The sequence below is a fragment of the Equus asinus genome, chromosome 2 (assembly GCF_041296235.1).
Source record: "Equus asinus isolate D_3611 breed Donkey chromosome 2, EquAss-T2T_v2, whole genome shotgun sequence".
Classification (NCBI taxonomy): Eukaryota; Metazoa; Chordata; class Mammalia; order Perissodactyla; family Equidae; genus Equus; species Equus asinus.
The window spans coordinates 31097471-31121488 of record NC_091791.1 but is presented as its reverse complement, the minus strand read 5'-3'; the positions used below and the strand labels follow the sequence as shown (position 1 = coordinate 31121488).

Genomic DNA, 24018 nt, shown 5'->3' with positions numbered 1-24018 from the left:
CCACATATTTGAATCACTTGGGGAGCTTTAAAAAATACTGGTGCCTGGGTCCCAGCCCAGAGATTTTGGTTTAATTGGTGTGAGGTGCAGCTTGGGCAACTGGGTTTTTAAAGTTCCCTGATGATTCAAAGTCCAGCCACGGTTGAGCACCAGGGTTGAAGAAAGAGTGGGGATGTTTGCAGCTGGGGGGAGGGGGGATCAAAGAGCTTTCTTACCATTACATTCTGAATTTATTTGGAATAAAAACAGGTTTTCTTATTCTTTTGGAGTACCATGTCAGGAGGCCACATTTTTTAACCTAGAAGGAAGATGGGAACCTTTGAAGTCAAGTTTTTTGTTGTATAGTCTGAAGTGAGCATTTCTGCTATTTCGACAGAACTGCTTCATTTAGTATTTTTCACTGTCGTGTGTACTCTGGTGAGATGAACATGCTCCTCAATATGGCCCAGGGAAGTGTGGGTGTGGCACTTTACAGGATGAACTAAGAACTGAATCAGATGAAGCATTTGCATAAATAACGAACTCTGCATTTTTAAACACTGAAAAGAAAACCTTTGTGCTTTTCTTGAAGGGCGAGTTCTATAAAGTCATTTAGATTTCTCTTGGGTCCTGGGCTGTGCAACAGAGAGCTCCCTACAGCCAAAGAGTGGTTCAGGCTCTCTTCACGCAAGAGGAACTAAAGAGGAACTCAATTTATTGGTCATTACCCTCATTATATTTTCCAAATAAGTGTATAATTATCTCCTTAGTTAACACTATATATATTGGTTATAGCTACTGCCTCTTTATGAGCCACAAAACACCTTCAATGAGCACAAGGGTTAAAAGAACACAAACTCCTCTAAGTTTCAGTGAGTAAGTTTACATTAAGTACAGATTTGTAAGGCTCACTTCTATCTATTTTTTCTACAGACTGACTCAGAGCATTAAGTATAAGTATTTTTAAAAGTAAATATACCTATATATATTTATATTTCTACTTTTATGGTGTCTATTTCAGACTTTCTGAACTGGAACACTAACTTGAACGTTGCTGGCTAGAGTTAAGCACCACCTCCCTGCTCACTCAGCCAGCTCATACATCTTCCCGACCCCGCCAATCCCGCCCAAACCCATGCACCTTTCTTGCCACTCAGTGCTCCCCGCCTCTGGGGCTTATCTTTCCTCCTGAGGGGCTCTGAGTGGCCTTTCAAAAGAGCTGCAGATGATGTGGTTGCATCTGTACCAGCAGGGCCTTTTCCTCCAGGTAAAAGAGGTCTCCGTCCTAATGCTTGCTTTGTAAGAAAGGACCCTCTTTTTCTGACAACTTAAACCAGCACCTGAAGCCTTGCATGGGTTAACAGGTTTCCTCACATGCTCTCAGCTTGAACAGCACTACGGATGTTCTTTACCTCTTCTAGTACATCAAAACAAATTCCAATGCATTAAAGAAATACAAAAAATGAAACAAATAAAGGAACTAGTAGAACATATTTATCTGGTTTCAGGAACATAAATACACATAGATATAAGTGGAACAGAAGAAACCACAAAGCAAAAGATAGATAGATTTAACTATATAAAAAGAGAACACTTCCATATGTCAAGATAACAACCTAAAAATGAAATAGTTAGAAAATAGCAAGTAAAATACTGGAGAAAATATTTCAACACATATGATAGGCAGCAAAGGGGAAATTGCCTTATATTAGAACAAATTTACAAGTCACTAATAAAACAGATAACAGCCCAATAGAAAAATAAGCAAAAGACATAGAAAATTCATGAAAGCAATGCAATACTAATAGACATGAACAATTTTCACCTCACTAATACTCAAAGAATACAAATTAAAATAATAATACTATTTTTCATTATGAAGTTGACAAAGACAAAAATATTACTGCTCTGTGTTGGTGAGGCAAATTGTAATAACAAAATGCTCACTCTTCCCACTCCTTTTCAGACCTCTACAACTAAGCTTGTCTGAGGTAAGAAAGCTGAACAGTTAACCATATGAGACAAGGTTCTAAACTCAGTGGACTCCAAGGTGAGCAGGATAGTGAGCAATCTGGAAAGCAGGCCATTTGACGAATGGCTGAAGGAGCTGAGAGCATTCAGCTGGGAGACTCGGACTCCAAGGGGAGACATATGGAAAAATTGTTATAAAGAAGGTATAGATCTACTCTGCTTAATTTTTCTAAACCAAGGGTAGAAATGGGAAGAAAATGCCCTTTGGCCACATATAAGGAGGATCTTTCCTACAATCAGAGCTGTCTGGTCCTAGAGTGGGCCAGCTCATGAGATGAACAGTCTCATCAAACAGAAGCTGACAGGCTTTCTTTCAGGGATCTTATAGAAGAAACTTCTTGATCTCTAAGAGTACTTCCAAATTTTTCCTGTATAAAGTCATCTTTTAGTAAGTGCAGAATTTTCATGGAGTGGTTTATTTTAGAAGAAACTAATTTAAATGATACCAGACAAGTGAAGATAATGGAAACCTGCAGGGAGTACATCTGGTCAACCAGAGTTCAAAAACTCCAGGTACAACTAATGTCAGTAGTATAGACCTTAAACACTTAGATGTCTTGAGTCTGCTGAGATAAAAGGAGGAATGGCCCTTTGGTCCCAGAAAACAGATCTTCAGGTTTTGTTTCTGAGTGTGTGAGCGAGAAGTCTGGGTATAGAATTCTTAGGGTTAAGGTTTTTCCCAAAGCTCCTTTTGCCAGATCTGTCCATGCCCCAAAATAAATGTGGTGCTTCCAGTTATCATTAGAGAGAGATTGTGGGGGTCAGGTGGTCGCCAGTTCAGCCCTCAGGACTCTTCATGCAAGGCAAGCTCTGAATATGGACATGAAGTTCCAACAGGGACGTGAAGATATTTTTAAAGTCTTAGCACCTGGGAGTTACTTGAGTATTTTCAGAACCATTCTGTTTGGCTAACATCAAATGACACCTCTCTAAAGGCATGCAGTTAGATGCCAATGTTTTTCTTTGATATAGGATTTAATGAGGGTAAAATCAAAGCAAAAGCTATATCCCAGAGAGATGGAAAAAATAAGCAGTATGTAGAAAAGGAAAAAAAAAAAGATGTTCACCTTTCTTCACAGAATAGGCAATAAGATTCTTGGTTCATAGGAGCCTTGAGATTCTTTCAACTAAAATCATGGCAGCTGAAGGAGAGGCTCATACAGATATGAAATCTAAACATTCAATATGGAACCTATTAGCCCCAAAGCAGAAATACTCTGCACCTCTCTCAAGGCACCACCCACAGGCTGCTTCCTGTTAGTTGTTTGTTTCTTATAATAAAGATGAACTCTCTGAGGGCAGAGACCTCACAATCCCTTCCCCGCTCCCCCACAAACATCCCACATTCAATAGCTCTTGAAGGCCAGGTGATGATGTGGCCTGGCATTAGGCCGATCAAGAGACTTGCTGATCTGAAGCATTCACATTAAACTTTATATTCAGACTTTTTTCCTAATTTGTCTACTTGGGATTCCTGAGTTCTTATAGTTATGGGTCCACAATTCATTGGAAATTTTAGTCAGATTAATTGCCACTGCAAGTTAGATTGCTGAAGAGGAGCAAGTTATGTCTGACACAAAGTAGGATCTCAATAAAATCTGATGAATGGGTAAAGATACATGCTTTCCAGTTTCCCTGGGAAGCCTTGCCTGCCAGCATCTTTCCCTCAGAGCTACACCTCTGAGGGTGGGCTCCACTGGGTGTAGGGGGGCTGGCAGTGTCTGTGTGTGTGAGGTCAGCATATACATGTTGTCATTGATTTTTAGAGAACTTAAACCAATTTACAGTCACTCCGGGTATTTAATAATCCCCTTGTTGAGAAGAGCACAGAAGGGAATTCTCCAATTTTGCTGAGATAAAAATTTGCTTTTACTAAAATTCTGTGACTGGGAAACAGAATCTTAGAAGCCACTCAGAGAACTTTTAAGAAGGATCAGAAATTAGGAACTGCAAAGAAAAGTGAATGGTACTGGGATGAGTTAGCCTAAAGGGGAGAACATTGCTCAGTAATGTAATACTCTCCAAATATATTCATTATGTGAAGAGCCTAAGATGAAAAGAACCCAGACAGTATTATGACAGAGTTCAGTTCGCCATACTGTATATTTGTCAATATGTCATTATAATTTTATAGTACTGGACTCTTAGAGTAGCACAGTTTTGGAGAAAGTGCACTGGATTCGGAGTCAGGCGAACTGGATGCTAGGTACTTTCTAGCTCTATCACTTAATAGTTGTGTGACTCTTGGATAAGCCACTTAATGCTATAAGACTCAGTTTCTCCAACTCTAAAATGGGAGGGAGGCGAGCAAGAATTGTTCTACTTGCTTCATGGTGCTGTTCTGAAGGTTAAATGAGATAATGGCTATTAAAGCTTTTTACTATTTGTAAAGTCCTAGCCACAGGTACAGCAGGCCCCAGCATTCTTATAAAAGTAAGTGTTCACACAGGATTGAAATTGTGGGCACTCCTTCCCCAGAGGTCTTCAAACGTAGAACAGTTTCTAGTCCAGATGTCCTAGCCACAAACTGTCTGAGGGCAGGAGAATGAACCACATCACCTCAAAATGTCATTCCACCTCGGGATTCTCAGCATCTGCTGATTCCCTCAGGTCGTGTGTCAGAATAGAACAGCCAATGAAAGTTGTCTCCTTCTCTTCTAACTTTTGGCAGTTTTCCCTCCAAATGGAATTTAACAAGACACATAAGGGAGACGCTGGGATCTGACCAAACACCTGCTCTTGGTTTAACTTTTCCACCAAAAAGTGAGTCCTCCTGTTTTTGAGTTGACTTGTTTGGCTCAACTTCATGTTGCTTCTCTGTTTATTGAAAGACACTGAATCTTGGGTGGAATTGATTTCCGAGAGGACAGTGTTTCCTGATTTGTGATCACATGAGGCATTGGGCAGATTCTTCCTTTGAGCATGGTAGTGCTCTTTTCCTGTGACCTATCCAAAAGGAGAACTGTTATTGTCTTGGGTGTGAAGGCTTAGTCTTCCTCCCAGAAAGGTGAGAAACCAGGGAGCATGACAGAGGAGGCACCTGCAGTTGGAGATTTTTTGGAGAAAAAATAGCCCAATAATCCCACCACTCCCTCTTGTAGCACAGTCTCCTTGTGTGGCCTTTTAATGGCTTGAAGAAGCTATTTTGCTGGTGACCATACAGACAACAGTCTCCAAAAGTGAAGTGTGTGTGTGTTGGGGGGCTGGGAATGGAAGACAATAATGGAATTTTAGAGTCTGATGGGGAGCAGTAGTCTTTCACCTCAACCTCCCACTGAGTGAGGAATCTTACAGCACCTTGCAGACGGCCATGGTGCTCACTCTGATTAATAGGCTACCTCCTGAGAAAGCCTATTCTGTCCTCCATCAGATCAGGCAAGTCTTTGGGAAATGAGCTTGTTTTGTGGTGAAATGCTTCTCTTCTAAATTGCACTCCCTGATTTTCTGTCATTTTACAGGATTCTGGGTCAAGTCTGTTTTCTTTCACTTAGCAGTCCTTTGACTATCTGAAGAAAGTCCTTGTGACTCTCTTTAATTTTCTTCTATGAATTAAATCTCCCAATTTCCTTCAGCCATCCTTGAAGAACAGGCATTCCAGACACAGAATGCCCTTCTATTGTACACACTGCAGTTCTCTAAAAGTTTTCCTTCTCCTATCCTATAGGGTCTAGGGTGCCCGCCTTTTGTCTAGTTCTTAGAATGAGAACTGTGTTATTATATAAAGAGCTGAGACTTGAGTGGTGAGTCTTATGATTGGTTCACTCACTGAGATGAGAAACAGGAACCTTCATGTGGACCTGGATGCCTGGACAATGCCTGATTAGTGGAACCAAGAGTACTTCCTGTGCAATACCTGATATACCTGAACCCTGAGTTCACATGGAGAGACTCTTTCAGAGATTCAAATATTTCCAGCCCTGAGGACAATTCTAAGAGATGAGAATTACCCCATGTTCTCTGCCAGTCAAAAAAGTTTGCTGGCATCTCCCTAATCCTGAAACTCCAGGCCCAGATGCCCAACTGGTGGCTTGAATGGTGCACTGATTTGCTCTATATCCTCTTCCTGGTTCCTCCAGACAGAAGCAATCACAGGTTCCCCTGCTCCCAGAGCTTTTCATCCTCTGCTGAGCTTATACGGCTTCAGGCTGCAGCAAGGAATTAGCAGACACAGAACACAGAATCTGGCCCCAGAGGCTTATAAAAGGAAGAAGGAGACACCAAAGGCTGAAATCACTTCCTAGCATTTCCTTTCATCCTTTCCCATAGAGTCCCCTGCACCGAAACCACACCCTTCCTGAGAGACGCCTACCCCAGAACCCTGAGGGCTCTTGCTCTTATTAGTAGTCACTGAGCAGAGTGCTGGATGTGGCACTGAATGTGTATATGACAGTCCCTGCCCAGCAGCTTATAGCCCAAGATGGCACAGCACAGGCTCAGAGCCACCGAGGTCTAGGATGGGGGAGGTGTTAAGTTAGCAGTAGTTTATAGGAGAGGAACAGGCTCAGAGAAGTAAGTGAAGGGCCCAAAGTTCCACAGTGAAGTAGTAGCAGGATTAGGGCTGGAATCCAGCTCTGTTGACTTGCAGTCCAAAACCCTCTTTAATACAATATATACAAAATCACATGTGTGTGCCTGTATTTATACTTATGTAAGTATGTATGTGTATGCACAGGAATATGACACTTACATTTGTAGAAGGCCTCACTTTACCCATATGCTCTAATTTGCTTCTCACAATAACCCAACCTGACAGGTAAGGGAGCTGAGGTTTGTCACACAGATAAAATGGAAGCAACTGGATTCCTTTCCAGGCCTTCCTTTTTTTTTTTTTTAAAGACTGGCACCTGAGCTAACAACTGTTGCCAATCTTCTTTTTCTTTTTCTGCTTTTTCTCCCCAAACCCTCCCAATACACAGTTATATATTTTAGTTGTGGGTCCTTCTAGACGAGGCATGTGGGATGCTGCCTCAGCGTGGCCTGATGAGTAGTGCCACGTCCGCGCCCAGGATCCGAGCCAGCAAAACCCTGGGCCACCGAAGTGGAGCATGTGAACTTAACCACTCGGCCACGGGGCTGGCCCCATATCCAGGCCTTCTGATTCCAGCACCCTCTTCTTCCAATCGCATGACATTGTTATTTGATCTCAGCGGATGTTACCAAATCCCTCTTCAGGACCCCTGTGGAATGAAATTCTTTTTCCTTGTCTCTCTCCAACATTCTCAGCAAAGCCATAACACAACTCCTCACCAATATGATGACAAGGCAAGGTACAAGACAGCATAAGTGGAACATACAACATATTGGTGGCCAGTGAGAGTCACTTCAGTCACTCTTAAGGACAGAGGCCAAGGTGTGGTCAGGGGAGTAATCCTGGAGGAAGGGGCGTAAAGATGGGTAAATAGGGTTGAGGCTTTTGCCTTTGGTTGGTGGGGAAACAGGCTCATAAAATGCTGCCACCCTGTGACTACCATCTCCTCATGTTTCATGGTTTTGCATTTATGCAATTCCTATGTCTTTTTACCATAATCTTAACAAATGTCTTATCAACACATTATCTTAAAAATATGAGAAGACTCTGCTTTTGAAGAAAAGTCTTAGAGGAGCCATCGTTCTCCTCTTCTTCCCCAACTGGCTAGAGTTCTGAGTTGAGAAAAAGGAAGGCAGTGAGTATTATGTGTCAGCAACTTTATACAGGTTACTTCATTTACTTCTCTCCACATGAGAGGTTTTACAGACGAGGAAACTGAGGCTCATAGAGATTATGCAACTTGCCTAAGGACACAGAGCCAGCAGTGGCAGAGCAGAGACTGACCCCTCGGCCTGTTAGACTAAGGCATTTAGCCAGTTCCTTCTACGCACTACATGTGGTCTTCCTGACACTGGGCAGGCTCAGATCCTTATCTTTTTGGCTCCAGAGGACCCTGAGCTGTTACAATCACTGCTGAGGAGTCAGCCCCTTTGCCAGAAATGATTTTGCAGGTCGTTACTGAATGACAATGGGAGACCTAAACATATTCATGTTCCTCAGAAAATCAGACCCAGCGTGATAATTTTAGAGGTGGAAGAGCTATAGATTACCAAAGATATAGCAACTCTCGAATTTTGCAGTTGAAGAAACTGAGGCCTAGGGATTAGGATTAAAGGATTTGCCTGGGTCATATGATTATTTAGTGAGCCAAAACCTAGTCTCCTGCCTAAGATGAAAACCAGGAATTCAGCACACCAGTCACGAACTACTGGGAAGTGGAGAGAGAGGGGATAAAATACTCCAGAGAGTTCTGCCGATATAGGTAAAACTGAGAGGAAAGAAAAGTAGAAGCAATGTACATGTAGCCAGAAAAAAAGAGCTAGTATGTGAACCAAGACTGAAGATACAGATGTGGGTGGGCTAAAGAGATGCAATAAGTGACTTCCCAGATTGTGTTTTGCTCCCATTGTACATACAGTTGGAAGCCAAATGCAAGCCACCAAGGTTGCAGTGAAATAGCGAACAATTATAGCGCAAATAGTTGTGGGCAGCTGTGGGAGTGCAAGCCACCTGCTCCAAGTTTATGGCTTTGGTAAACTTGGTAAACATTAAAGATGGAATGGGAATGTTCCCAGTCCATACCATATCCTGGGAGGCCTTGCTCAGAAGCTGGAGTGGACTTGCCCTTGACTAGGCCCTTCACACCATGGCCTAGAGCTGCTTGCTGTTGGTAGAGGCCAGTGTTGTCAATAGTCTCTAGTAGAGACTGAGGGAGGTGGAGAGTATCACAGAATCATATATTTATAGAGTTTGAAGGGACTACAGAATATAATTTCAGATTATATATTCAGAGCCCCCAGAATATAATTTCTCTCCTAATATTCAAGTATGGAAACTGAGATCCAGAGAGGCGATGTGCCCAAAGTTATAAAGCTAGGGGCAGAACTGACTCTTGATCTCTGAACTTTTGACACTTTATCCAGTGTTCCTTCCTCTAAGCCCCACGAGGTTTGTGAATGATGACAGAGAGTTATAGAATTATAGAATTACAGCTGGAAGGGACATGGTTCTCAACTACCAGTGTTTTTGGTTGTCATGTGACTAGGGGGGTGCTATTGGCACTCAGTGGGCCGGGATCAAGGGTGCTAAATAGCCTGAAATGTGATCAACCTGCATAATGAAGAATTGTCTTGCCCAGATACCAAGAGTGCTCTTGTTGAGAAATATTTTGTCCGCCATTTGACTTTACAGTTGAGGAATCTAAGCCTAGAGACAGGGAGCAGGCCCTGACTCCATCCCACTGAGGCCCCGAGTGAATCAGCAGTAACCTTGGTGCCTTCAGGAGGGGGCAACTCCAGCTCCCTCCCTGCCAGCTCCTGCTGCACTTGCTCCTGAGCTGTTTCCAGGTCGGCACTTACTTGGACTTCAGGCCCTCCTGTCCATAGGGCTGCAGCAGATACTGGTGCACGAGCTTGTCCCTGAGAGTTCCAGCCAGTTTAATTTTCTTTCTTGATCGGTGCAGGTTGATGATAAAAAGTGTAATGGACCCTCGAACATAGTTGTGGCTGAGATCCAGACCGAGAGAGAAGGGAAAGATGGAAACAAAGTGGTCAGTTAGATGCTTCTGCATAATTTATAGACTGCATGAAACAGGATTACCTCAGGAAAGGGCACTTATTTTATGGTTCTTGGCCACTCTAGACCTTCAATGACAGGAAGACCCTGTTTTTGTGGTTTCCTGCAAAGAAGATACCCACTTCCCATCACACTCCTTTTGTTTTTGTTTAAATGTATTGAAATGATTTTTAGAAAACAAAATATCTTTTTCCTGAGTATGGAAGTAAAACATGCTGATTGCAGGAAAAAAAGGAAAAATATAGAGAAACACAAAGAAGAAAAATAAAATTCCCATAATCCTAGTATCTTCAGATATGATAATATTTTGGTAGACATCCTTCCAGTATTTTTTAGTTTATTAATTTGACAAATATTTATCAAGTATTTTGACATGTACATATATATTACTCCGTTTTTAGATACTTACACACTGTTCACACAGTTTTTTCAGTTCATGAACATCTTAGACATGTTCCCATGTTATTATATATTCTTCTACTTGTAGAAGAATGCTAAATTCTTCAATCAGAAATGTAACATAATTTATTTAACTAACCCCTTTCTTTTGGGAACTTAGGTTGTTTTCAGTTTTTTTTGCCAGTATAAATTATGTGATGGACTTCACATTGTACCTAAACTTTTTGTACATCACGATTATTTCTGATGAATAAAGTCCCGGAAGTTGGAAACATCAGGTCAAAGGGAACACATGCACATGGCATGATTCCTCACCAAATCTTCCAGTTCATTCCCAGTGCTGCCCCTGGCTGTGGAAAGACTACGTCCTGGCTCTGTTGAAACCTTCTGTGATCGCACGATTGGCTTTTGCCAGTGAATTGTGGGTGGGCATGTTAAAACCTCTGGGCAGAAGCTTTAAGAGGCAGCTCAGGTTTTGTCACCTCTCTTCTCCCTCTGCCAGAAGAGGGTGCTCTAGTGATCTGCATCCTGGAATGAAGAGGATGTTGAGTACAGCTACTGCAGAGCCATAACAGATGTGGAGTGTCAACAAGAAATACATTTTCTTATTGAAAGCCATGGAGATCTGGAGCTTCTTTGTTATCACAGCATAACCTCTCCTATCTTGACTGATACACACATTTTGATAATATTGATATTAACTCTCTAGAAAGCTTGTACTAATTTGCTCTGATCAGCTATGTATAACAGCACCTGTTTCCTCATACCCTTAAGAACACTGGACATTAACCTTTTAAAATATCTTTCTTAACCTGAGAGGTGCTAATGGCATTTCAATGTTGTATTAATTTGTATTTTGAAAAAATTCATATTGAGGTGCATTTTTTTCATTTGCTTGTTTGCCATTTCATTTCTTCTTTTGTAAACTGATTATTCATGTCTTTACCCATTTTTCTATTGATTTATAAAAACTATTTATTTATTGAAGATAGTGATCCTTTGTCTGCATGTATGTTGCACAATTTCCCCCAGTTTCCTTTGACCAATTCAGTTTATTTATGCTGTATTCTGATGTAATAAAAGTCAAAAACTTTTACATGGTCAAATTTATCAATCCTTTTGATTTCTGCTTTGTTTTACCTACTACAGATTATTAAAACTATTTTTGGAATATTACTAAGACTATTTTTGGAATCCTTTTAAACCAGCACAGAATGTTCAGAAGCCTGGAAGAACTATATGCCTACATGCAAGAGCCTTTCGGCATGTATCAACAAAACTATAATGATTGCCTTCTCTCTCATAGGAAAAAAGACTTTGTTTCTAAGGGGTCCCATAGGGCCCCATCTGGATGGGTTAATGAGAGGAAACAAAAAATGACCCGGTCCTGCCTTCAAAGGAGGAGTTCAGAGAAACTCCAAGTCAACTTTGCCCAGAGGAAAGCAACATTCCTTGCAGACACAGCACCCCTCAGCCTCTGGGTCACTCATCTCTGCCTCTAAAGGTGCTAATTAAGAGTTGAGTGAATAAGGGCAGGTCAATATGATAACTTGGGTTGTTTGTTCATTTTTTAAAATAATACCATTTCCAGGGCTCATCCCTTGGAGATTTTGATTCAATCCATTTGGAATTGGGCCCTGGCAATCTGTATCTTTAAACACATCTTTCTGGGATATCTGGCAGATGAGATGGGTTTGGGAACCACTTGCCTAGAGCAATCCATTAAGGTTATGAGAAGAATTCCCAAAGTATATCTGCTGGTTGTGTCAGATGATTTTTCTTGCATCTGTAGGAGGGCACATTATTGTGTTCAAAGTTCTCCAGATGCCTGCATTTATATTCTGAAAAATTATTAAATGACTCTTCTATCTGGTCCCTCCTCCTCCAGTCCTTCTTCTCAATACCCTGAAGCATGTGAACTAGCTTTTGGAGCCGAATAAGTTAGGCCAGAAGAGAATGCCCATTTATTTGAGCAGACTTGTATCACCAGAGACCTGAACAAAGATGCAGCTAGCCTGTGTCAGCGTTTACTATCATTGACTATACTCCATTGGTGGGCTTTAAGCTTAGCTTAGCCGTGTGCAACATTGAAGAAGACCCCATTATCTACAGGTACTCTGGGCTCAGAGTGTGAGCAAAAGTGGGCATGGATGGATACTAATTTTACCAGGCTGCAGTAAGCCCTTTAGCTAACCACCATCAAACAACCTTCTCAAAGGCCAGCAGTGGAGGAGGAGATAGCCGCATGCTTGCACTTATGAGTTTCTCCTCTGCAAAGCTGGGGCAGAATGAGCCCTCAGAGACCGCAGAGAAGGGTGGGATGTGGAGAAGTGGTGGGTTGGGGGGAGACCTGAAATCACAGCATTGCTGCAGGGAAAGTGTCTTTTCAAGCTGCTTGGTAATGGTCTGATTTCCATTTACATAGTTCCCGTGGGGGGAGACAAACCAGTACCGAAAGCCAGCCCAGAGACCGGCATGTAGAGACTCTCACAAAACTCCTGGCACCTCCCCAGGTAGGAACTGGCATTGAAGACTGCCTCAGCCATTCCTTTCCCTGCTTGGCTGATGGGCAAGGACATTATACAGAGGCCTCTTGGCTACGAAGCCACATTCTTGGCTGGGGAGTGCAGCACCAACCTGAAAGTACTCTGAGAATCCAGATTCCTGAAGAATGTATTTTCTCTGCCCATAGAAAAATAATCTTGGAGGATTATCTGAAAACAGGGTCTGAAGGCATGGCCTGCAAGCAATTGCTGACCTTTTGATGTCATCAAGTCCAGGTGGCTTTTGGCTCTTTCAGTGAATGCCCTTTTCCTCTGGTAGAACATCTATCTTGCTCCATGTCTCACTCATGGTGAGACTTTTTCACCAGCAGAGAATCTGTGAATCTGGAGTTCATCTTTCTGGCTGTTCTTTTGCTGCCTGACATCTTTCCTCTTTGTGTTGCCACGGGAAGAGGAGGAAGTGAGTCAGGGAAAGGAGGCTGGAACTGAAATATCCTGGGTGTAAGAGGTGGAGGGTATAGGGAGGTATATCTTGACTTCCAGATAAAACATAGTCACTGTTCTAGAAATGTCTCCAGTGAAGCTGAGAGACTAGGAAAGGAAAGGGAGGATGATGTTTTAGAATCCTTGGTCATTCCCAGTGAAAGCCAATGTGCTTGAAAACTGGGTTGGTCCATTGTCTCCAAATCTAATTCAAAGCTTTTGGGTTCGGTAAGTCAGACCATGTTTTGCCAAACATTTTTTCTCTTAATTTCAAAGCCCCTGTGTATTTTAAGGGAAATTTAATCCACATGTTTCTGATTCATTTACACTTAACTCATCAAAATATTGTTTTGTAAGAGTCATTTGATGTCCAAGAAGCCTCAGGAACCTTTTTTATGAGTCTTTAAAAAAAACTTCTTCTGAAAAACAGGAAGTTGTGTTTTGCCAATAATAAACGAACTTGAACCCCAAAAGGCCCAATTTTGCTTCAATATCCACCAGGGTCCAAATGGTTTTGAACTTGGCTGAGGACCTCAGCTCCTCCCCAGAAACATATATTGTCTCAGCATAACAGTTTATAAAAAGAAGATTTCCCAGTCAAAACTTCTTTGTTCTCTGAACAAGAAGATCCAGGGTAAGAACTGCCATGCTGCTAGCGTCTTAATTTGTTAACTCTAGAACAGAAAGCGGAAAAGCACCTGCTGGTTTTGGTATGAGGATCTAACTTCGTTTCCTAAATCATTTATAAAATACACAACACTCTACTAGGTTAGAAACAACCCATAATGCAAGAGACTGCCACAAGAGACAGTGAGGTATTCCAGTAGAGGTTGCACGACTGTCAGGGATGGTAAAAGGAATTTCTGTGTTGTATAGGACACTGGGCCAAAAGATGTCTAAGAGTTCTTTCCAAATGTAAAATTCTTTGCATTATTAATGTAGTTATTTGTATATAGGGTGATACCATAGAACCTTCGGAATTCAATATGATAACATAAATGCAAATATTGGGCAAGATGCTTGTCACACAGCAAGTGTGCAGTACACTGGAGTGTAGGAGTTGTTTTAATAGACATTTTCTTTGGGTTATTCTACTGGTAAGTTTATACTTTCTCACCCAATCCCTGTTTTGACCAGTTTCAGAGTATTGGTCAGAATAGCATGAACCCAACATGCCCACTCTGGGACATTTCTGTGACCTTGGTCTCATTGGCCACAAATAAACACTAAGTTACAGTAGTGCTTCCTCATGACTGTTGGGGAGGATGAGGGGACACAGATTGGGCTCATGGCTTCCCTGAGAGGAGGAGCAGAGACCCTTCTCCTATCCTTGTACCTACCCATCTGGGGCACCTGACATCCACTGACAGGGAGGAGCCAGCTCAGTGCATCCATTGTGGGCTTTCTTTGCTAATAGGAACAAAAACACCTTCACTCTAATTATTATCATTAAAGTCATGTGTGGAATGAATTAGTAAAGTCTCTTTCTTTTTTTTAATGGGGAGAAGGAGGGATGGTACTGATAGAAGCACGGTGGCACCATTTCCCTAGAGATGTTCCAGAGTGACTTCCCAAAGAAAGCAGAGGAGAGCTGGTGATGTACAGAGAATGTTGAATGCAGATTATTTTACTTTACTTGTTTAAGGTCTCATGCTAGTGAATGCTAGAATTCTTAATCACTCAGCCCCACCCCTTCCTTCTGGCTGCTGTGGCGATATGTGAGGGGAAGAGGACTAGAACTGTAAATCACCAGTGATGTCTTGATGCCCTATCTCTGCATCCATTCATTCACTCACTCATCAAAAATTCACTGAGACCTTCTTCATGCCAGTCACTATACTAGACATCAAGAATACAAAAATGAATGAGACACTGGCTTTGAGTTCATGGTATACTCAGAATATTAGTGATAACTTCCCACAAGAATGTCAAAGAATGTCAGGATGAACACTGCGGTGAGACTATACGAGGAGCCCACTGTGAGGACACCCAAATCCTGCAAAGCCCATGGCGACTGACATTTTTTCCCTGGGTCCTCAGACCCATAGTACAAAGGCCACAAACTGATGTTCTTCCCAACATAGACACAAGGTGCCAAGAGTAATTTTTCTCTCTTGAAGTTGGGGGTCCACCTTTTGGGTGGTTACCTCAAGGACAGGGCGGAGACAAGGAATACAACGTTTCCTTGTGTGGTGATCAGATAACTCCAGCCAAGGCCATAAAGCAGTCACTCTCTGTCAGGTATTGGATTGAGCTTCCTGTTGAGCAAAAGGGATGTTGAAAGCCTCTGGCTTCTGCCCAAACCAGCCTCCTCTCATCCACAATAGGCACTTGTATCTACAGACAAGACAACTGGGCCCTGGCCCCCCTATGCTCAGAGTGATTCTTTGAAAAATCTTATCATGATAAATTAATTGGCTTGGCTCCTCTCTCATCAAGGAAGGGGAATGGGCGTCTGCTGTAACCTGACCACCGGAGCTCTTTGTGCTCTCTGCTGCCCAGGATCAGCCCCTGATAGGCCACTGGAATGAAGGCCTGGCTGGAGGCACTTGCTTCCTTCTCCTCACCTCCTCCCCCCAGGGTTTCTCCACATTTAGAGAAGGAGTTCTCTTTTCCAGGGCTGCCTACTCTGCTCCTTAAACAGGAAGTGATGTAAGAAAGCCATATTTGGTCAGAAGGGTTTTGCTTTATACTCAGTTTTAAGTTTTTACTTTATGATCCTCATGTTTTAAAATATTTTATCTGCCAAACTTTATTTACTGATGATTATTTTTCCTACTTGTTTAATGACAATTCTAATGACAACCAGTGCTTCAGATCAAAAAGAGAAGAATAACCATACATCACCATGCGGATTATTCTAAGTCCAGCCTCCCAAAAAAAGAAGCCTAGATTTTACTTAACCTCTTAACCTTTAAAACAGCTGAAAGGTCTTTTGAAATACTGAAAATGGCTCTAAGCTGGCACGACTACCTTTGGGCACTCCCCGCGTGGGAGGCACTGGTCTTGGGCTAGGTTTCTTATGGCACAGCTCTCCAGCATGCGTCTCAGAAATGCAGACTTATTTCCTCAAGCTCTGCTGGCGGAGCGTAGGGACAGATTTAATATCTCTAGCCTTGGTTCAGGCATAGGCACACAGAAAACCTCGTGGGCATTATGTCAACTGGCACAGAGAAAATGCTCAATAAAAATTTGTTGAATGAAGAAGCAAATGAACAAATGGCATGTATTTTTATGAATCTTTTATGAACAAATACTGTAAGTGTGAGAAAAGGAGTTTACTTGGAGAACAAGCTATTTATCAGAGATCATTTGAAACCTGCAAAGAGCAGGTACAGTGATTCCAGAAGTAGTTTTCAACAAGTCTTGAAGGGGTCCCAAATGGTATGGAATTCTAAGAGGGGCCGGAAGCCTGCAGCCCCTTGGGGTGGCTTTCTGTGCTGTCTCTCTGAAGACTTACTTGTGGTGGTTTGTGCAGTGAGCGTAAATCCTTAGTTTGTCCCGGATGACTCGGCCTGGCCGTGGCTTCCGCTGGAGCCCAGCCACGTGCACCGCCAAGACTTTGGGGCCGATCAGGCGTTTGTATAGGAGAGATAGCCAGTAGTCCTGAGCAGAACAGAGAGGAAGAGTCAGAGAAAGACACATTCAGATGCTGTGCTCTGAGTAAACACACAAAATAGGCCAGAAACCACTTCTTACCAGGAGTACAGGGAATAATGACCAATGAGACCCTAACCCTGTAAGCATGGTCACCCCCATGAAGCACTCATCTTGGGTTGATAATGAAGTGGGCACTGTCTAAAATTGCCTTTTCAATTGACCAAATGGGGAAATGTAAGTAGTGTGGACCCAGAGCAGTATACAAGCAGATGAATGACAGTTTTTCACAGATGAAATAATGAGTTGGGACCTTAAATTTCCAACTTTCTTTTCCTATGATTTTACTTCCTTACTGGTTTATGATTTCTGTTTAATTGTACAATGGAAGATTTCCAATCTTTAGGATTGTCACCAATATGAGAATCCAAAATGTCATTCTCCAAATATTGTCACTAAAAATCATTAGTGTGATGGGAGGGAGATGAAGCTCCTCCAGGCAGGAGACCAGAGTCCTGGATTCCAGAGTTAGAAACTCAAACAGAAGAACGTTTGCAAACCATGGTGCTAATTCTTGGTCATCCTCAATAATTCTAAAATAAAAGGAATAATTCTAAATTAAAAAGAATGTGATGCTTTTAACCATTCCAGGGTCCATTTGTAACTGATTAATACATATTCAATCTGTAACCCACATATGCATTTGAATTTATAAAAGCCTGTTCACCAGCACCTTAATTTGTATTGTTTTTGCTATTATCATATTTTTGGTTTTGTATTTGATACAAACATAAAATTTGCACTTGTATTGTGTAAGTTTTTAATCACCTGTAATGGGTAACGACCACAGTGTTTATAACTCACTTTGTAAAATAGGGCTTCCTAATTTGTTTAGGGGCTTCTCCTCCTCTTCCCCTCCCCAGTTCTGGAAGTCAGTGAACATGCTACTCAGTGCTTGCTACTTAAAGTCTTAAAGACATCAACTATGTCTTCTTAGCCTTCATCTTTCCAGGCAGAAGCCTCTGAATGATCTTTTTTTTAACTTGAGTGGCCATCTATAACATCAGCTGCTTAAAAATGTCTGCTGAATTGCATAAATCTGAACACAGTCTCAAAGCCTCTTTGCCACCAGCATAGCTCCACATCTGCCCTGAGCAGTGGGCTCCAGGCCTTGCCCAAGCACTTGCTTTAATTAACTTTAAGTGGCCTTAGCGTGGCTGTTAAATATGGTCTCCTGATGTTTTAAAGTGGCAAATATTTAATCATAGTCGATAATATAGAGGAGAAAAACATCTCATTGGTTTAATTTGCTCTAATTTGATTACAATTTCTGTGTCCTTGATTATTATTTATGAAGTGATCATCACAGTCACCCATATTTCCAATGTCATGTCCACCTTTTTCTTACTGATTTGTAATATATCTTTTAATGTTAGTGGTAAGAATCCTTTGGAATATATGTGGAACAAATATTCTGTCCTAGTTGGTAGTTTGCCTTTTATCACTTTTTATGATTTTTTTTGGTTAAATATGGTCTCCTGATGTTTAAATTTTTTTTTAATTTTGAAAATTTTTACAGGAAAATATATCAATCTTTTTCTTTTGGTTTCTTCCTTTTCTTTTATTCTTAGAAAGTTCTTCCTTGCACAAGGAACAGATAACTCTTCACTTATATTTCTTCTAGTTCTTTTTATATTGCCATTTTAAAATTTAATCTTTTAATTCATTGAAAAATATTTTGCTGTATGATACTATTATTTTCTAAATAATTTACTAGTTGTTGTAGTGAACAACCTATCCCTAAGGCCCTCTTTATCACATACAAAGTTTTATATACATATAAATATGTAAAAAGATATGTATATAATATATATAATTAATATATAATATATAAATAACATATATTATATAATTATATTAGTATATATTCTATATTTATAATACACGTGTATATATGTACATGAATATATAAATATATGATAATAATATACATTATATGTTATGTAATATATAATGTATTATAAAATATATGCATATATTTATATATGCATATCTGTAAATATATAATTATAATACATAATATTATATATTATAATCATTATATAGTTATAATTATAAAATTATAAAAATGTTTGTAATAAATATATAAATATTTGTAATTATAAAACATAATTATAATACATAATATAATATATATAATACATATATAAATATATCATATATTTGATATTTTATGATATGCATATCATGACATACTGATAAGAAATCTTATGTATAATTCTGTGTTTGGATTTTTTATTCTCTGCCACTGAACTCTCCTTTCTTTTTATTGGTTTCACATCATTTTAATTATTATGTTACATTTTAATATCTAGAGGTTTAAATCCATTTTGATTTAATTTTCTTCCTTTGTTCAAACTTTCCTTAATTACTCACATCCATTTATTTTTCCAAATAAACTTGGAAGTCATTTTTTGTAGTGTTCGTTATTGCAGAGAAGTTTTAGGCTAGCATGAATTTTATTCTATGTTTGCTTAGCCCGTTTAGTTTCTCTTTTGTGTTCTAGCAGGACGCTTCTGGAGACACGTTTTATCCTTGATATTTGAGCTTTTACCAAAAACGTGTCAATATGGGTTTCTGCATTAATTTGTGGTATTTGGGGAATACTTTTGATCAGAAAGACTAAAGTCTGTCTTCAACCTGTGAGAATTTTCTTTAAATATAGCTTTGAGTTCTTATTTCCTTCTGTCTGCTCCACTCTGTTTCAAGAGTCTATTTGTTAGCTCTGCATCCTCAGTTCTGTGCATCTATCACTTCTCATTCTTTCTTAATCTTTTTTTTTCTCTCTGCAAGAGAATGTCCTCTGCACTGCATATCTGTTTTCTCCATGATCATTTCTGTCATTTACTAAGTCTGATGAGTATTTTAATTGTTTTTACAATTTTAGTTTCCTTGTAATCTTTTCTGGTCTCATTTAACTTACCTGATTGTTTGGCACTCAAACTTTTTTCTTCCATTATATGTGTACTATATATATGTTTTCCATAGACAGGAGAATGTATATAACTTACATGACAGTTCTGAAGCAAATGAGAAACTATCATCCACCTTAAAGCTACCAAAATACTCACTGTTGCATCTAGTTATTCCCATTTTTGTGTTTTTCATTCCCTTGCTTCATATCTTAGTTTTACCCATATAGTTGCTCCTAAGCAATGTATTATTTAATTTTTTAGTTTTGTATAAGTGGTATCATGCTGTATGTAATTTTCTGTAAATCTCCTTTTTCCACTTAACATTATGCTTCTAAGATTCATACAGGTTGTTACATGTACTTATAGTTCATTCATTTTCAATACTGTATGATACTTCATTGAGTAAACACACTACAATTTATTTATCCATTCTTCTGCTGATAGATATTTGTGTCCAGAGTTTTGCTATTATGAACAATGTGGCTTTGAACATTCTTGTTTCTGTTTCCCAAGACACAGGTGAAGAAATCTGGAGAAGCAATACTCCCACTGTGATCAGAAGCCAGCAGCAGCCTCAGCACCTGGGTGCTTCTTAGAAATGCAAATTCATCGACTTTATCCAGACCTATCGAATCAGAATCTCCAGGGGTGGGGCCCTCAAATTGTGTGGCTCACCAGGTGATTTTGATGCTCGTTAGAATTAGAGAAGCACCGTTCTAGAGTATAAACCTAAAACGGAATTGCTGTCATATACAGGTATACAAATATTCAACTTTATAGGATAATACCAAACTGTTTTCCAGAGTGATTCCAATTATCACAAGGTACACTTTCTCTAGCAGTGTCTGTATGAGTTCCCTTTGATCCACATCTTTGCCAACACCTGTTATTTTCAGACTTTTTAATTTTTGCCATTCTAGTGGGCACACAATGCCTAGTTCTTTTGTATGTTAAGAAGTCCTTCCTCCTGTCTAGTTCATAAAGATAATTTATATTTTCTTTTAACACTTTTAACATTTTTTTTCTTTCATAGTTAAGTCTTTAATCAATCTAGAAGTGATCTGGGAGTATGGTGTGGGGTAGGTATCTAATTTCATATTTTTCCATATGGATAGGTAATTATGCCAGCATCATTTATTAAATAGTCTCTCCTTGTTTTAGTGATCTGCAATGTCCTCTGTGTCATACATCAAACCTCCATATATTCATGGGATTGTTTCTGGGCTCTCTATTCTGTCCTGTTTTACTGTCCTGTGCCAATGCCACATTGTTTTAATCACTATTGTTTTATATATGTCTTGAAATCTGGTAGAGCAAGTCCCCCTATCTTATTCTTCAGTAATGGCTTTGCTAATCCTGGACCTTTGCTCAATCATAGGTGTTTCAGAATCAGATTATCTAGTATCGAAATGAAATCTGCTAGGACTTTAGAATTTCATTTAGAATTGAATTTAGAATTTAGAAATGAATTTATAGCTCAAATGAGGAGAATTTACATTTTTATGATATTGAGTCTTCTTACCTGTAAATATGAAAGGAATTGAAAAATAAACTCCTTCTAGTCAGGGAATCTTTCTTCCATCCCTTCCTTCCCTCCCAAAACCCTCCCTCACCCCAGTACATAGTTTTGTGTATTCTTCGTTGTGGGTCCTTCTAGTTGTGGCATGTGGGACGCTGCCTCAGCGTGGTTTGATGAGCAGCGCCATGTCCACGCCCAGGATTCAAACCAACGAAACACTGGGCCGCCTGCAGCAGAGCACGTGAACTTAACCACTGGGCCATGGGGCCAGCCCCTGTCTTCCTCTTCTTTTAAACTCCATCTTCCCTCTCTCACTGTCTTTATCTTTCCCTCATGTAAACCAGCTCTCAGCAGAATCAAATTATATTTCCTTCTTCCCTCCCTCCCTCCCTCACTCTTCTTTCTTTCATTTTACTATGAATATGTGCTATTTATATAGTCATAAATAAAATTAAGTGAAATAATTCTCGAATATCTCTTAAGGAAATGACATGAAGAGGCAGAAAAAATTATCTTTATGCATAGAACAGATAGAAAAAAAAGAATGCACAAACAAGTCTAAAAACAACAACAAAAAGACATTGTGTGAAAGATGGAATATATACGGAAGTTTTCAGACAATAAGAGTCATCAAGAAGGAAGGCAAGTATAATGGCTTTTTATGTTAATAGTAAAAAACATTCAAAGCAAGGAATGCATTGCAATTTTCAAGGGACAAAGAGAGATACAGAGAGACATTCTTTAAGTGTACCAGACATGAGAAGAGGTTGAAGAAAAATTGTGCCCATTTATTAGTTGGAGAGGGAAAACTAATAACAAATGACACTAAAAAGACAGAGGTTTCAAATCTTTTCTTTTTCTTTAGTATTTGTCAAAAAGTCAATTGTTGTTTGAAACCTAGACAATGCAGTATATGGAATAAGTTGAACCAAAATAAATGGGAAAAGAGAAAGAAACTGACAGAGTGTTTCAGAGTTTACTGGATTAATCACTGAACCATGTAGTCCTCCAGGTCTGAGACGCCTTACCCATTCTTATAGCCTACCCCTAGTAGACTGCCTGGCCTATAGGAGGTGCTAGAATTCAGCTATGGAATGCCTACTATGTTTAAGGCTCTCTGCTAGGCATTAGGGATATAGTGATGAATAAGACAAATGCAGTTCTTGCCAGAATGAAGTTTACAATCTAGCAAGAAAGATAGTCGTGCAGCCAATGAGTTAGGGAATTAATTAATTTCGATAGTACCAATGGTAATGGAGGAATCTATGAGACCATGTAATAGAAGATGTGACTCAGTCTGGTAGAGGGACGGTCAGGGAAGGAAGGAGTATCTCATGGAGTGACATCTAAGATTTGAGGAAAAGAGGGGAGGGGATAGACATTGTTTTAGGCAAGAGAAAGAGCTTCTGCAAAGGCTCTGAGATGGAAAGGAGTTTGGAATATTTGAGAAGCTGAAAGCAGACCAATTCAGCTTGGAGCTCAGCAAGTGAATACAAGATGAGGATGGTAGGGCCAATTCATGTAGACCTCAGGATTTTAGAATTCGTCTTAAAATAAATGGGAAACCACTGCAGAATTTTAAGAGAGAAAGTGACATTATTCAATTTACATTTAGCAAGTTGACTTTCACAGCTGTGAGGAAAATGGATTGGAGAAAACCACTTAGGTTAATTTAGAAGAAAAATGATGAAAGTTTGATTAAGGTTAGGAAGTTAAATTGGAGAGAAAAAGAGGGATTTGAGAGAGACTATTTAGGAGATAAAATTGATTGGATGTGGTGATTGACTGCATATAGAGAATGAACAAGAAACAGGATTTTTAAATGTTCAAATCCTTACTTCCAGAAGATGGGATGGCTTCCGGCAGCACAGCAATAAGAGTAGTGCATCCCTTCTGCCTCAACCCCACCTCTTGCTGACCCAACTCTAGCCCATTAAAGCTCAGTGAGATCAAGTTCTACCAGGGACAAGTAAAGAACATACCTAAAAAAACAGAATCAAACAGAGTAATAGTAATAACCAACAAATGTGCATTGGTCAAATCTTTCCTAATGTGTCCCTGAAATTTAGTTCTGAAGTTCCTTTTTTTTCATTTTTAGTGCATATAAATCCAATGCATATTTTTGAAGCGTTTTGTTTTTATCCACTTACTTCACTCACTATTTCTCATATTTACTATTTCCACTAATCTAGAGCTGGGCAAGGGGACCCTTGCTTCAGAGAGCCAAGCTCTGGCCCTCGTTCAGCTGTGTCCCTCTCCATGGGGCAAGAAGTCCACAGAGCCAAGAGCTCATGCCTCTTTCCAGACCATGTTCTGAGTCCCATGGCCCTAGAATTCTCTGCTCAGATAGTCCCTAGCTTGTTGCCAGGTCATGTGTAGACCTCAACCTGGGGTCTGGCTTTCTGAGAGTGGACTATAGCTCTGGAGTGTGTACCACTAGGCTGGAAAGGTGGCAAGAGGCAGCTACTGATGGAGGTTGTGATCAGGGCTTGGGCTTGCAGACTGGGTTGTCTACACTGCATGACCATGAGACCCCTGATGATAAACTACAGAACTAGAGGTGGGAAGGTGGTGCTGGGCTGTGGTCCTAGGCTCTGACCAACCAGGTAAGAGCTGTGAATACATCCTTTCATTTTACAAGCATTTTCTGAGCACATATTAGTGGCATCCAAGTGTCAGCCTAAGTGATACAAAGATGAACAAGACATCCTCCTGTCTTCAAGGAGCTTAGGGGCCAAGATACATGTAAACAATTTTCTGTGAAACTAGGCTGACTAAAGTAAAGTATGAGCAGGAATCACTTGTAGTACTTTGGGAATTCAGAAGAGGAAACAATTATTTACGACTGGGGGATTCAGGGAAGGCTTCACAGGGCAACAAAAGTGGAGGAGTAATTTGTTTGGAGTTGAAAGATATATATTCAAATCC

At 40.1% G+C, this 24018-nt stretch overlaps 1 protein-coding gene across 2 annotated transcripts in view; it reads right to left on the bottom strand.

The window, feature by feature from the left end:
- Positions 1-24018, bottom strand: part of HPSE2 (heparanase 2 (inactive)) — a 602725-nt gene that overhangs the window by 11355 nt on the left and 567352 nt on the right. For both annotated transcript variants that reach the window (XM_044752780.2, XM_070485651.1), the window contains exons 10-11: positions 16460-16605; positions 9397-9543 (exon numbers count right to left, since the gene is read on the bottom strand). In XM_044752780.2, coding sequence (XP_044608715.1) covers positions 9397-9543; positions 16460-16605 — 293 coding nt within the window. The remainder of the gene's footprint in view (positions 1-9396; positions 9544-16459; positions 16606-24018) is intronic.